The sequence below is a fragment of the Mustela lutreola genome, chromosome X (assembly GCF_030435805.1).
Source record: "Mustela lutreola isolate mMusLut2 chromosome X, mMusLut2.pri, whole genome shotgun sequence".
Classification (NCBI taxonomy): Eukaryota; Metazoa; Chordata; class Mammalia; order Carnivora; family Mustelidae; genus Mustela; species Mustela lutreola.
The window spans coordinates 95017584-95031347 of NC_081308.1; the positions used below are offsets into that span (position 1 = coordinate 95017584).

A 13764-nucleotide genomic window follows, 5' to 3' on the forward strand; every position below is an offset into this window, starting at 1 on the left:
ACTGACTTAGGTCAGTATTAGCTCGATATTATGCTAAGCATTTTGTGTTTTGTAACTCATTTATTCCTAAAAGTGATTCCAGGGGATGGGAACAAGTCTATGATAAAATGGTAAGGTGAGTAAGGTAAGGCTCAGAAAGATGAAATGACTTACCCAAAATTATACAGCAAGGTCAGGGACCTAGGCTGTCTGATTTCAGGGCTCATGTTTTAATCACTCCACTCCATTCCACTATCTGCTGTTTTGTTCAAATTCTATTTATTTATTTATTCATTTATTTATGAGAGCCAGAGCGAGAGAGAGCGAGAGAGAGAACGCACGCATGAGCAGGGTGATGGGCAGAGTGGGTGGGAGAGGGACAAGCAGATGCTGGGCTGAGCACAGAGCCTGATGCAGGGCTCAAACTCACAGCCCTGAGATCATGACCTGAGCCAAAACCAAGAGTTGATGCTTCACCAACCCAGCAACCCAGGAGCCCCCCAACTACCTGATGTTTTAATCATCTCCTCAGAATATACAAAGTTGGACAGATGATATCAATAGGAATCAGCCTTCTGTGGATCTGAGGACAGGTTAAATTTACATTCCTGGATATTATTTGAGATATCATTTACATTTATTGAGATATCATTTATATACCATAAAATTTATCCTTTTAAAGTGTGCAATTAAGTGGTTTTTAGGATATTCGGAGTTGTGTAGCACTTCTCCTTAAGCCCTGGTTGGGGAAATGGATTCTTTGGTATTTGAGACATTGGTCAAATTTTGATTAATGACCTATTGTTCAGCCATCTCCTCTGCAAAGAGTCAAACCCTGAATGTTCCACCAGCTTCCTCCAGCCTTGGTCTTTGTGGAAGTCATTCAAAGGAGCATTTAGGGTGGTTCCCTGAAACATGAGCATTTTTCATTTTTCTTTTGTCAGCTATTAACTAGCCCTGCCCAGACCTCCTACAGAAAATACGTCTGGGAGGTACACGGAAGAGGCTCCGCCCTATCCTGCGGGCACTAAAGTATCTTCAGTATGGAACTTGCAAAGAGATTCAACTTTCTGTTTCAATCATTTCTTCTGGATAAAACAGTAGTTTCTCCTCTGAGGTCACAGCCAGGTTAACCAACAATTCACTATGAATGAGGCACTCTGTCCTACACATACAGTCACTACCTCTACTAAAACATGGTTGATGTGATGGATAAAGCATAAAGCCTTCTAACCGCTTGGCTAAATTCCTAGTAGCTTTTTTTTTTTCATTATGTACTTTCTTAATTAGCAGATAAGAAAAAGTACAACTACTCTCATGAGATAATCAGAGACAGTTTTGATGGACCAAAGAAGTCATGTTGACTCAAGAAAGTAGAGGGACCAGTGAGTTAAATACAGAATCTTCTTCACAGGGTATCAAATTTTCACTCGGTAGGGTGTCAACTGTTCATCAGTCATTAACAACAATGGTCTTAATTCACCAGATTGCTTCCGGGTAGCCCATGAAATAATTCCATTCTAAAAACAGAGTGGGGGTCAGAAATGGCCCCAAGCAGGTTAAGGGGGCTAAGAAGTTCAGCATTTGGAGGGCCACGTGTGCTTGGGGGAAATCAATGTTTTTTGTATTGATGACAGTAGTCAGAGTCTGACAGATTAGTGTTTGGTTGGTACCACTCCAAAAAGCCAAACCCTAAATGTTCTTGCGTGTTGGAAGACACTTGAGGGGGAAAAAAAGAGGGTGCTGAGCATCAGGGATGGGGTCTAAAATGAAGGAGAGGGATCCCAAACGTGTGATCAAGACCACATTTCTTCATCTGTTGAGAGGTCAAGGAGATGGTAGTATCTACCCCCAAATGTTAGCAGATGACTTTAGACTTCCTTTTCTTTGGAGCTTCTCTCTTCCCTTTGTTCCTTCCCAGAAACTCCTCCCCTGACACTTGGTTGCATACCTTCCCCATCCCATCCAACCCCGAGTCCCACTTTCTATCCAAAGCCATTCAATCAGCTCGAATTGTCTTCTATTTTTCTGGAGGGGTTCCCTCTCCAAAGTTGCCAGAATGTCTCAATATTCTTGGAGCTTGTCCTCAGTTTCCAAAACTTTAGGGCGTCCCATCAGCCACAGTTCTGATTTCAAATGCACACTGACCTTTTCCTTTCAACCAAACACCCTCCCCCTTCCCCACTGCATTGCATCAGAGCCTTCTAGAGCTTGTTGTATTGCTTCAGGCATCCCCCAGCCTGTGGCTTGGGGTTAATATCTGGTCCTTTCCAATCCCACCCCATGTGATTGTGTCTTTGTTTCAGATCCAGGAGAGTAATCACACTCAGACTGGGTCTCTACTAGCCAAAGCAAAAAAGACATTTGAGGAAACAATTGGCCTGTCCCTGCAGAAGGGGGTTTTGGGTTGTCTGAAAACCGGCCGATTGCCTCAATTCTCCTCTCTACCTGACATGACCTCGGGGCCATAAGTGGCTGCTTTCCTTGGCACTAATATGGTCAGTGCACAATGACTTCAGTTGCTTGAGAAGAGGCCATGTCCCAAGAGAGAGCTAATTTTCTTACAGTGAATTTTCTTAGAATTGCAAGAGAAAAGGCTCTTGAGAACTGGGCTGCAAACTTCATTGTCTGCATCTATCCAACATTTTTCTGAGGGCCACTTAATGGCATAGGCAGCGGGGAGGGGGATGCTGAGGTCCCCAGGCTATAGTCAGGTAAACAGGTATGGTGTTCCCAGGGAATGTAAAATCATAGAACTAACTACAGATTAGTCAGACCTTTATTATCACCATTTTCCAATACTTCTGAATGGTGGCAGTAATCAAATTAATCCCTTGGGTGGCCCTCTGTGGGTCCCTCATCCCTTTGGGAGGGTCACATCTCAGGTTGAGATTTCAGGAAAGGCTTCAGATTCATACTCATTTCCCCCATCAGTATTTCCACTTTGCGTTCCATCCTCTCAGGACTTTGCTCTCAACCTTCTTAGAGAGGAATTTGGAATTTGAAGGAATTTTTTTATAGGGGAGGACATGCAGTGGGTACCCAGCTCTCCCTTCCAGGAGTACCTAGCGTGGTAAGGGGAATCACTTGCAGAATCCATGCTTCAGTCCAATGCTTATTCAAACCCTTTCAAAGCAGGGATGCCCTGTTTGCCAACAAAATATAGTGTGGAATCCCAACTCCCAAGTCTTCTTCAAGCCTCTCCTTTAATGTCATTTCCTTGGGGATTTCTTCCTTGTCCTTCCATGATAAGGAAGATTCTTGATGACTTACACTGTTATGGCCCCCTTGGTCTTGCCCTTTCTTACCATCCTTGGGATTATTCTCTGGTAGATGATGAGCTCTGTACAGGCAAATGCCAGCTCTACCTTGTCTACTGCTAGAACCCCAGAACCAAGTGTAGTACATGGCCCTCTCTGGGTGTGCCAGACATGAGTGAATACCCGGAAGTGTTTCTGTTACTACAGCGTGGGAGTAAATGAACATTGGAAATAGCCGTGTCACATGTCACACTGTGGGATTTTAGTGAAATTATGGTCAACTACCCCCCTCCAGGTCATTTTTTCAGAACAACAGAAAAGGGGTCAGTCACGTTTTCCTACCCTGTGGTCATGTGGTGACATTTTAGAACGAATAGCCGTGGCCACCACTCCCAGATTCCGGTGGGAAGATTTCTTCCTCCTTTCCTTGGCACTAAAATCAGATTCTTGCTCTTAACTAAAGCCTGGTGGAAGTCCTGTGAGGATATCCCCTCTCCATTTCTATACTAAGGCCCACATAAGTCTCCTTTTGGGTTATCACAGGTTGGCACTTATTTCAAAACCAGGCTCAGGATCTACTTTCTGCCTGAAGTAAGTCAAGCCTTGGCTGCTTTCCCTTTTCTTTGAACGACTGGAGTTCAAGGACAAATGTCTCACTGAATTTTTAAAAATGGACTTTACTGTGTACTTGCTTTGTGCCTATCACGATCATGAACACAGTACATTATTTCATTTAAGTCCCACACAAACCCTTCGAAGCTAGGACTATTCTTACCCATTTTACAGACAGAGAATCAGAGATTGAGAGATGTAATGGGGGGGCACCTGGTGGCTCAGTTGGTTAAGCATCTGACTCTTGATTTCAGCTCAGGTCATGATCTCATGGGTTTTGAGATTGAGCCCCGGGTTGGGGGGGGGGGCTCCATGCTTAGTGGGGAGTCTGAAAGATTCTCTCCCTCTGCCCACCCCTCTCTGTAAAATAAAGACATCTTAAAAGAGAGAGAGAGATGTAGGGAATAGGGAGAAAGAGAAAGAAATGTGAATTGTTTGCATATGCTAATTCCCTGTGTTCTCTTGGTTCCCTGACGGGAGTGGACTCCTCAATAGGTTTGACTCCAAACTTCTGTGATTTTATTATTAACTGTGGTGATTCTTTGAACAGAGGTGAGCCTCTTGACTACAAGACTGCAGATGGCTTGAGCCCTTCTGCAGTGTTTCCTCCCCCACCCCTCCCTCCTGATGAAGCAATCGCTCTCCTCAGATACATTCCTGAATTTCAAAATTCACTTCTAAGTGCCCCCTCTTTGGAGCAGCATATGGCCACATCCCTGCATCACAGGGAGTTGTCAACAATGCTTTTAGAGGAGCAGCCCCTCACTCCTCCCCCATGGAAGCTTGGAAGCTGCCACTTTCCATCATAAACAAACCAAAACCTGGGCATTTTAGAGAAGTAACAAGTTCAGAAGTAAAAAGGAGATTAAAATAGAGAGGGAGGCAAACCATAAGAGACTCTTAACTCCAGGAAACAAACTGAGGGTCGCTGGAGGGGGCAGAGTGGGAGGAGGGGATACCTGGGCAATGGGCAAGAAGGATGACACGTGATGGAATGAGGACTGGGTGTGAGATGCAATTGATGAATTGCTAAATCCTACCCCTGAAACTAATAACAATAATAATAATAATAATAGAAGTAAAAGGAGAAAGCTGGAAAGCAGGAGAAATGACATAGGGTTATTATCAAGGGGGAGGTAGGGACTGTAGAGACTTCGGTGGAAACCTGTGTATGGCTTATTTGATCCTGCTTACTTCCTCTCGCCCCCTCACCCCCAACACACACACACACAACCCTCCCTCCTACTGTCTCCATTGCTGGGAGGTTTTCACTGACTCCAGCCCTCTGCTTATAATTTTATAATTGAGGCATGTATTTTGTGGGTAATAAAGAGTAATAAAGTCTTTAAAAGTGAGAAGGTATCTGAGGGTTGAGCATCTCTCTCTCTCACTCACTTCACTCAGTGTTTCCTCTCTAAGGCCCAGACAGCTGCCCTGAAGGGATTCAGGTCTGATTGTCGAGGGAGGTCCTTAATGGTGGAGCCTGGGGTGGGGAGTGGTCCTCGCTAGGGCCAGGTGGGCCTGGGTCTGGGATAGCCGGACACAAAGGGCCAAATAACAGCGCCAGACTGGAGAGAGAGTGTGTGATGAAACGGGGGGCTGTCAGTACAAACAGAGTGTCTGATATTTTGCCTCCAGCCGGTTCCTCGCCCCCTCTCCCCTGCCCCACCCAGACAGGTGAAACTCCTTGCTCCCTCTTCTCCACTCCTCACCACCCACCCTTGCCCCCAGGACTGAGCTTAAGCAGGTACTAATTAGTACTATATATATAACTTGCTTATGTTCAGGGTTCAAGAGGCTTGTGTGGACTGGCCCTGGAATCTAAGCGTCAAATAAAATGATGTTTCTATAAGAAAATGTTGGATTCTAACCTGTGGGCCAACACTTCACTGCCAGATTGGAAACTGCTTAAACAACCAGGAGGCAGTTCAGAACTCTTGTCTAGATAACTTGAAGCCGGGCCTTGGGTTTCTTGTATAGTCCATTTTGCCAAAGCTCCATACATACCACATTGGAGACTAATTATTCTCTCTCTCTCTCTCTCTCTCTCTCTCTCACACACACACACACAGACATGGATAGAGATATAAGTATTGTAATATGCACGATGGCTATTCCAAATATTATATTTCAATATAGATAGTCTTTGTAGAAATAAAGATACTATTTGTCATGCACAACATTGAAACCTTAGCAAGAATCCTTCACAGCTGTCCACAAATGTGGACATATTGATTGAAGCACTAAAAACAAAACAAAACAAAAAAAAACCCTATATGTAAATCTGTTATCTGTGAGTTATTTTAAGAGACACTTTATGGCAAATCATTTTTCAAGGCAAACAAGCACTTTTCCATTTGCATCTGTTAGCCAACATTTTATTCGTTTTTCTTAGACCGGGTGACAGAGAAGATGTTCTGAAGGATTGCGTAGCCCCTGGATATTTAAGTAATCTCTGGACTGCTTTCTTTCTCAACCAGAGAAAGAAACTCACTAGATTGGCCATGCACTTGGCAAACACTGATTGAATGTCTGAAAGTGCTGGCCACTGGGTCTCTGGCCTCTCGGTGCTCTCTCCTCTAATCAGGGAGACTGGGGCTGAGAAATGTGATATTTTTATGCACGCAGTTGACTCTTGAACAACATGTGTCTGAACTGTGCAGGTCTGCTTCAACATGCAAATTTTGCATTGTACAGTACTGTGGATGTATTTTCTCCTCCTTAGGCTTTTCTTAATATCATTTCCTTTTCCTTAGCTTCCTTTCTTGTAACAATCCAGTATATCTTACATATAACATACAAACTATGTGTTAATCGACTCTTGATGTTATTGGTAAGGCTTCTGGTCAACAGTAGGCTCTTAGTAGTTAAGTTATATGCCAATTTTTGACTGTAGTGGGGGGCTGTCCTCTGTAACCCCAAGTTATTAAAGGGTCCACTGTAACTGCATAGAAAAGGTGAATGCCCTTAATGTCCTCATCTCTAAAATAGGGCCAGTAATGTGACCTACCACACAGAGGATTAAGTAAGAAAATATACATGTCAACAGATCGTACTCCACAGAGATTGGTATGAACTAAGTGCTTTGGTTGTTATTTTATAAGAGCATGGGGGGGCGCCTGGGTGGCTCAGTGGGTTAAGCCGCTGCCTTCGGCTCAGGTCATGATCTCAGGGTCCTGGGATCGAGTCCCACATCGGGCTCTCTGCTCGGCGGGGAGCCTGCTTCCCTCTCTCTCTCTCTCTGCCTGCCTCTCTGTCTACTTGTGATCTCTGTCAAATAAACAAATAAAATCTAAAAAAAAAAAAAAAACAACAAAAAACAAAAAACCACAACCAACTGTGCCTGAAAGAGGTGGATAAGGTCTGAGATGAGCAATTTGAGTCTTAAAAGATGAGTAGGTGTTCATTGAATAGAGACATCAGAGGGAGCTGGGTGCAAAGGCACAGAAGTACTAAGGACTTCTAAGTACTAAGTTTTTGTTAGTACTTCTTAGTACTAAGGACTTTATACTAAGTACTAAGTTCCAGAGAATGGAGTACGTATGGCGGGAGGATACAGTACACAAGGAGAAAGGATAAATGGTAGCAAATTAGGAAGGGAGCAGGTAATGCTCTACAGAGGAGGTGACATTTCGACTGGGTCTTGAAGGATGAGTAGGAGTCTGCCGGGCAAAGAAGAGGGAAGAACATTCTACCGGTGGAAGGGCATATACAAAAGCACAACACTGTACACATGTATGAACAATTTGGGAGACTGTGTACTGTCACTGAAGCTCTGCATTTAAGGACTCCTGTCCGCCACGGAAAGGTTTCATGGGTATCTGAGCTTGTTTGGCTGACCAGTGGGGTGGGCCTCCTGAAGTCAGTCTGTAGGAGGGATTCAGTGGGGAATGGAGGCTGTACACGGAACCATAAGGAAGAGCGACTAAGAGGACAATCTCACGTCAGTCTTAGAGGCTTATGCTCAGTACAGCCTCCACGTCCTGGCAACTAAAAGGCTGGAAATGGAACTTGAAGGATTCATTTCCATGCAAAAATCCAGGAGACCCTGAGGCACAAGAAGACCCCTGCCTTGGCCCACATAATATATACTCAAGAGCTATGTGTTAAACTGGTTTCATGGAAGGTGGCAACATAAAACACGGGTGGGGAGAGAGAGAGGGGCATTCTCTCCACTTGTGCCCAGGACAAGGTGCCACTGCGGAAGACTGAGGATTCCAAAGCACCACCACCACACCGCATGTCTAGGCCTGCAGAAGGAGCCCCCACCAGTCATATCCCTGCAGGCAGTGGTGGGGCCTATCAGAAGACTTATGGTGGTGGAAGCAGTGGGTGGCCCACATGAAATGACTGGGACTTCCTGGGAATCACCCGGGTGTGGAGACTACAAAGAAGAAAAGATCCTGTAGGAGGAGAGAAGGACAAACACCAAGAAACATGGGCCACACCTAGAAGATCAAATTGCTAGGACTGAAATTCTGATGCAGGTGATCAGGGCAGGGGAAGAAGACCAAAGGGAGTCAGAGTGTCTGGTCTGAGTTCTGTGTGGTCCCCCCACTGGAGGTGGAGTAATGTGGGGATTTAGAGTCCATTGTAAGGTAATGGTGGGGTGGAGCAAGCTGACAGAGATGAGGGGAACTAGGTACAGCTAATGCACACAGTACGGGGTGGGCAACTAGAGGCCAAAATTCAGACCAAGCAGTAGGTCAAGGATTTGGGTTTCCAGGCTTGGCATGGGGAAATGGTTTCCCAAGCACCTCCTACACCAGGATAACACTGCTTTCCCCATTACCTTTAGTGTTTTCCTTTCTATAGGGTCTCTCCCTTCAGTACTCAGACATGGCTACATATCTCCCATATTCAAAACAAAAACTTTCCAGGGGTGCCTGGGTGGCTCAGTCAGTTGAGCATTTACTCTTGGTTTCCACTCAGATCCTGATCTTAAGGTGGGATCGTGTCCCCGCATTGGGCTCCGTGCTCAGTGGGAAGTCTACTTACCCTCTCCCTCTGCCCCTCCTCTTGCCTGTGCACCCACTTTATCTCTCTCTCCCTGAAATACAGATATAAATCTTTAAAAAACAAAAACAAAAACGAAAACCCAAAATTTTCCTTTGACCCCATATCCTCCTCCAGCTACTTCCTTCATGTAATCTCTCCACTGTCTACAATGAAGCTTCTCCAAAGAGTGACTCTAACTTCTGTCTCCAATTCCCCATCTCCTTATTCACTTCTGGCTTCTGCTCCTATCGTTCCCCCAGCACATCACCACCAATGACTTCTGTGTTGCTCACCCCAGGGCACACTTTTGTGTCCTTATATTATCTGATACTTCAGCTTTCTTGGCTTCTGCTACAGCACACACCTAACTGCTTTAGGGGTTTGAGGCAACTTGGTTTGGATCAACATAGATGACAAAACTCTCACCTTGCTCCCTGTGCAGCAGACTGAAATTGAGGCCCTCCTGAAACCCAAATCAGTGGCCTTCTGTCCCCAATCTCTTCAGTTGTCTGGGCCATGGCTTTCCTGAACATCCATGGTCATAAATGAACGTTCACTAATCCCTTGACATGCACTGGCTAAATTAAGCCTCACTGCAGGATTGCAGGCAAAAGGCAATAGTATCATAATTATCCCTGTTTTATAGATGGGGAGACCGACACAGCTGGGACCTATAGGGCTGGGATTAAAAGCATAGGCAGTTTGACCACAAAGTCCCCACTCTTAGTGTCATTGCCACAGTGGGAGAGAGAGAGCATTGAGCTGAGTGTGAAACAACCCCCTGATTGCCTGCTACAGGGTCCAAGGTCAACACCGACCAGGGACTCAATTACTCACACAGCATTCCTGCAGATGGTTTTTCAAAATTAACTTTTTTATTAATTTAAAAATCAAAAAATACGCAAAATACGCCAACTACATAAATAAGTACCCTATTTAGGTACATGTCTTGTGAGAAGAATGAAAGGCTAATACTGTTACATTAAGTTTACTCTTACTTGTTTACACGAGTTAACTATAAAATGGCTACAACTGCTAAATGGTGCTTATGGTCTTTGTTGTTCCAAGTGTTTATGATACAAATAAATACACAAGAAGAACCACATCCATTCCTCTCCTAACTACAGGTGGCTTGGCCTCTTCTCCTTATGCTCTATTGCCTACACCACACCAAACACTGGAAGGTTTCTGTGTTGGCCTAGCTCAGTTCCACAGCTCCTGCTTCAGAAAGCACTTTGGAAAGGTGTGTCCCAGCCCCTGGGGGCAGAAGTCTATCTAGGGAAGCTCTCTGGGTGTTCCCTTATGGTTGAGCTTTCAGAGAACACCTGGGTGGGAAGGCTTGGGGTGAGTCATTCCAAAGGGGAAATCACCACTTGGCCTGAGGATCCAGTTACTTGTTTCCACACTATGGAAATGCTGCCACCTCTGGGAGGGAGGCAGCAGCTACTCAGCAGCCTCATCCCCAGTAATGCTCTCTGGCATCTGGGCCCTGGATGTTCTCCCTCCCTTTCCCGTAGAGCATATGTATGAAGCGTTGGTCCCAAGAAGGCCTGGCCACGAGGCACCCCTGTATCTCTTCGAGAACAGACTCCTTTATGCCAGGTTGCCATAAAGATTTTTACATTTTTCCCTATTGGTGTCATCGACTGTAAGGAAAACAATGTTCCTCTCTCTTATGATCATGGAGTGGGAAATACATGACGTCTGCGTCCTTGATACTTCTGAGTACTCATTAGAGTTCATTCATGCCCAGCACAAGGGATGAATCTAGAAGGCAGGCTTGAGATCCTTGTGGAGAATTTATAGTTTTGCCACAAAGATAATGTCTAAAGCTAGGCCTATGAACAGAGAAGTTCTGCTCTGGTATCAAGCTGCAAATAGACATTTTCTGAGCAGCCTTCTCCAGGATTCATGACTCAGATCCCCACTCGCTGGGTGAGATGAGAATGGCAGGAAGGTTTAGAACAAAGATCTTTGTCAGAATGTCCGCTTCCCCAAATGTGCAATAATTCTCCTAACTGAACAGCCAACCTTCAGAAGCTTGTGGGGACTGAGCCCCTTTGCAAAGTCAAAACCAACTCCTGTAATTGGAGAAGAAGGAAAACTGCCTCTTTAAGGAGCTTCTAGAATGTAATCATTTAGCCTAAATTTTTGGACTATAGAACTCTGACCTCAAGAAAATTAGTGAATATTGAGCTATTCGTCGGTGACTCCTATTGACTTGAAAACACAGGTTGCCTTGTTGACTTTCAGTCACCATTTTTTTCAACAATTATTTTTCTTCTGCGGAGTCAGTTTTGGAAGATTTTACCCAGTTCTAACTTCTTTACGAGGGCTCAGGGAGAAAAGAGAAGTGCTATCACTAGGGAAAAGTTATTTACAGCTTCAAAGTCAATGTGGTCATGAAATGGTGCTCTTACTCTTCACCCTGCCACCATAGTTCGTGACTTCAGCAAACACACCACTGACCCAAGAGCAGAAGTTTCTGCTCACAATTCCTTCTTTATCCTCCTGGGTACCCACAACTTCAAAGCTACTTGGGAGCCAGATGAAGGAAAGGAGGGGAGAGACTATGCTGGCTTTGACTCCGAAGAAAGGCAGCAATTTAGTCTGTGTATGTGTGTGTGTGTGTGTGCACATGCGCACCCTTGCGCCTATGCATGCGTCTGTGTCAATGAGGATAGGGAGTTAATTTTTTTCTTAAAAACACAAGACATCCTAAAATTCAAAGAGTATAATATTTTCTCTGTACTACACAACTTCTACTAAGTCTTTTCTCTTTTATTGGAGTAACTTCCTAGATAGAAACCCTAGGGTTCTGTTTACTCTTTAACCTGTAAAGAAATGTGATTCTCCCAGAAACTAGAGAAGTGCTGTGGTGTTCTACCCCTCTTTCTCCCACAAACAATTCAAGACTCTTCTAGTCTGGCAGGAGGTGTCTGAGGACTGACGCACCACTCCACACAGAGGAGCGAGTTATGCTGTGCATGGCGTGAATAATGAACTGCATTTGAGTCTGGGGTTTTAGGACACTGTTGACTTAAGCAAAATCAGCCCACAGTCCAGCTGCAGCTTGAGTTTTCTTGCTTTACCCTCTCCAATACTGTTTGTTTCATCTAACAGTGGCCCTTTTCAGACCTCTCCAGGTATAAAACCTTGACCAAATCTTCAAGCTCTGTTCTGCACACACGACTTGAACACATCTGGCTGATCTGAGCTTCTCCTTCGGTGAAGATCTTCCACTGGCCTACAAAGCAAACACAGAGTGGCCCAGACATGTAAGAGGAGGACAGAGCCAATAAAGAGTGTAACCAATCTAGCTGATCCTTACCCACTTTGTCCCCAGTGCGGGGGGGATCAGAATACAAACGTCAGGTGGTTTCAACAGAGCAATCCCCCAAAACATGTTTCTGGGACAGATACGAAAAAGGGCCATGGAGCATTCATTTCAACATGCAGGATTTGTAAGAATCCCAAGAATAATACCTAACGGCCTCAAGAGTCAAACCCAAGTATTATTCTTGGAGTTTTTGCAGTATATCTAGCATTTGAGAAATGCCCCACTATTAGGTTGTGAGCTAATTAGGTGGCTTACTTGGCACCACGTCAAATAAAGCCAGTACCTGTATGTTACTGAGGTTTTGCTTTTCGGGGGGCAGATACTGGTTTAGGGAACTTGATTATTTACTGCTCTTTTCTCTGTTCACACCACCTTTTGCTAACAACTGCCCACCTCTGTTTTATTCTATGCTCACATGCTGTCCTTACACCCCCTTTAGCACCCCTCTGTCCCCTCCTGTGGCTATCCCTCCCATTCCCTGCTTTCTCCTCTCCCTCCACGGATGTGCCCCTACTTCCAGGCTGTCCTTAACAACTTGCCCCTTCCCCAATCCATCATGCTAGTTGAGCAAATATTTTTGAGTTCACACCCTGTGCTGACCACTGGTAATTACTCTAGATCATCCCTCTTCTGGACCAGTCCTTCTCTGACTCTCCTGATCCTCAAGTGTCAAGATTTTCCTTCTTCCGCTGTCGCTTTGCCATGGCAAATAATCTTCGTAACAAACTGCCCACACTGGATATCCTCCTTGGTCTTTCGATTCCTGTTCTAGTGGTGTTACAACCTAGGGAACTCGTGGTCCAAGGTCAGTGAGCTTCTCTTCATCCAGAATCTATTTTCAACCTCTTTTCTTTTCCTGGCCACAGGAGATCATGTCCCTCTTTCCTTACAGACTCAATGTCTCTGTTCCCTTTCTCCCCTGGATCCCTCAGTTTTCTCTGTTCTCTCCAACTCAGTGGGAAAGGAGAGAAGGGTCAGGCAAGGAACCTGCTTCCCCCAAAGTCCTGCTGTGTGCCAGGATCTGATGGTCACATGACAGAAAGGGTCAGGCCTCTTTTTGGTGATCCCCTGCTGGATCATCTCAGTGCCCACTTCCTTCAGTTGCACACAGCTGGAGGCACACACTGTCTACTTCTGCTATACACCCCAAATCCTGTTGTGGACAGAGAGTTCATTTCAATCATCTTTCAAGCCCCATCCCCCTCACCCCAGCACAGTGCTTGCTCATGGTGAAACAAAAATGTGTTCTTTGAAATTAATTGGTAATTTCAAAAGTCACATCACTGGTACCAGATCCTAGTCTCTGCCCCTTTTATTCCTAACTCACATGTATGGACTCCCAACCCTCCTCAGTCTGAATTCTCCTCCTTCCTGTTCAGTTTATCATCTGTAAGTTTCCTACGTTAATAAACAAGTGACCTCATCAACCCTATTTCCAGCTGCCCATAGGATAAACTCTGCTCAAATGGCCTTTAAGCATCTTCAGCTAAACATGTTCCAAGTGAAACGTATTTTCCCCCTACTACCTGCTTATTCTCCATTGTTTCCCATTAGTGAATTAACACTATTCACCCT

The 13764-nt window shown here is 45.0% G+C and overlaps 1 protein-coding gene across 7 annotated transcripts in view; it reads right to left on the reverse strand.

The window, feature by feature from the left end:
- Positions 1-9702: 9702 nt before the first annotated feature.
- CHRDL1 (chordin like 1) overlaps positions 9703-13764 on the reverse strand; it is a 121941-nt gene continuing 117879 nt past the window's right edge. For all 7 annotated transcript variants that reach the window (XM_059157776.1, XM_059157779.1, XM_059157778.1 and 4 more), the window contains one exon: positions 9703-12096. In XM_059157776.1, coding sequence (XP_059013759.1) covers positions 11966-12096 — 131 coding nt within the window. In that variant the 3' untranslated portion in view covers positions 9703-11965. The remainder of the gene's footprint in view (positions 12097-13764) is intronic.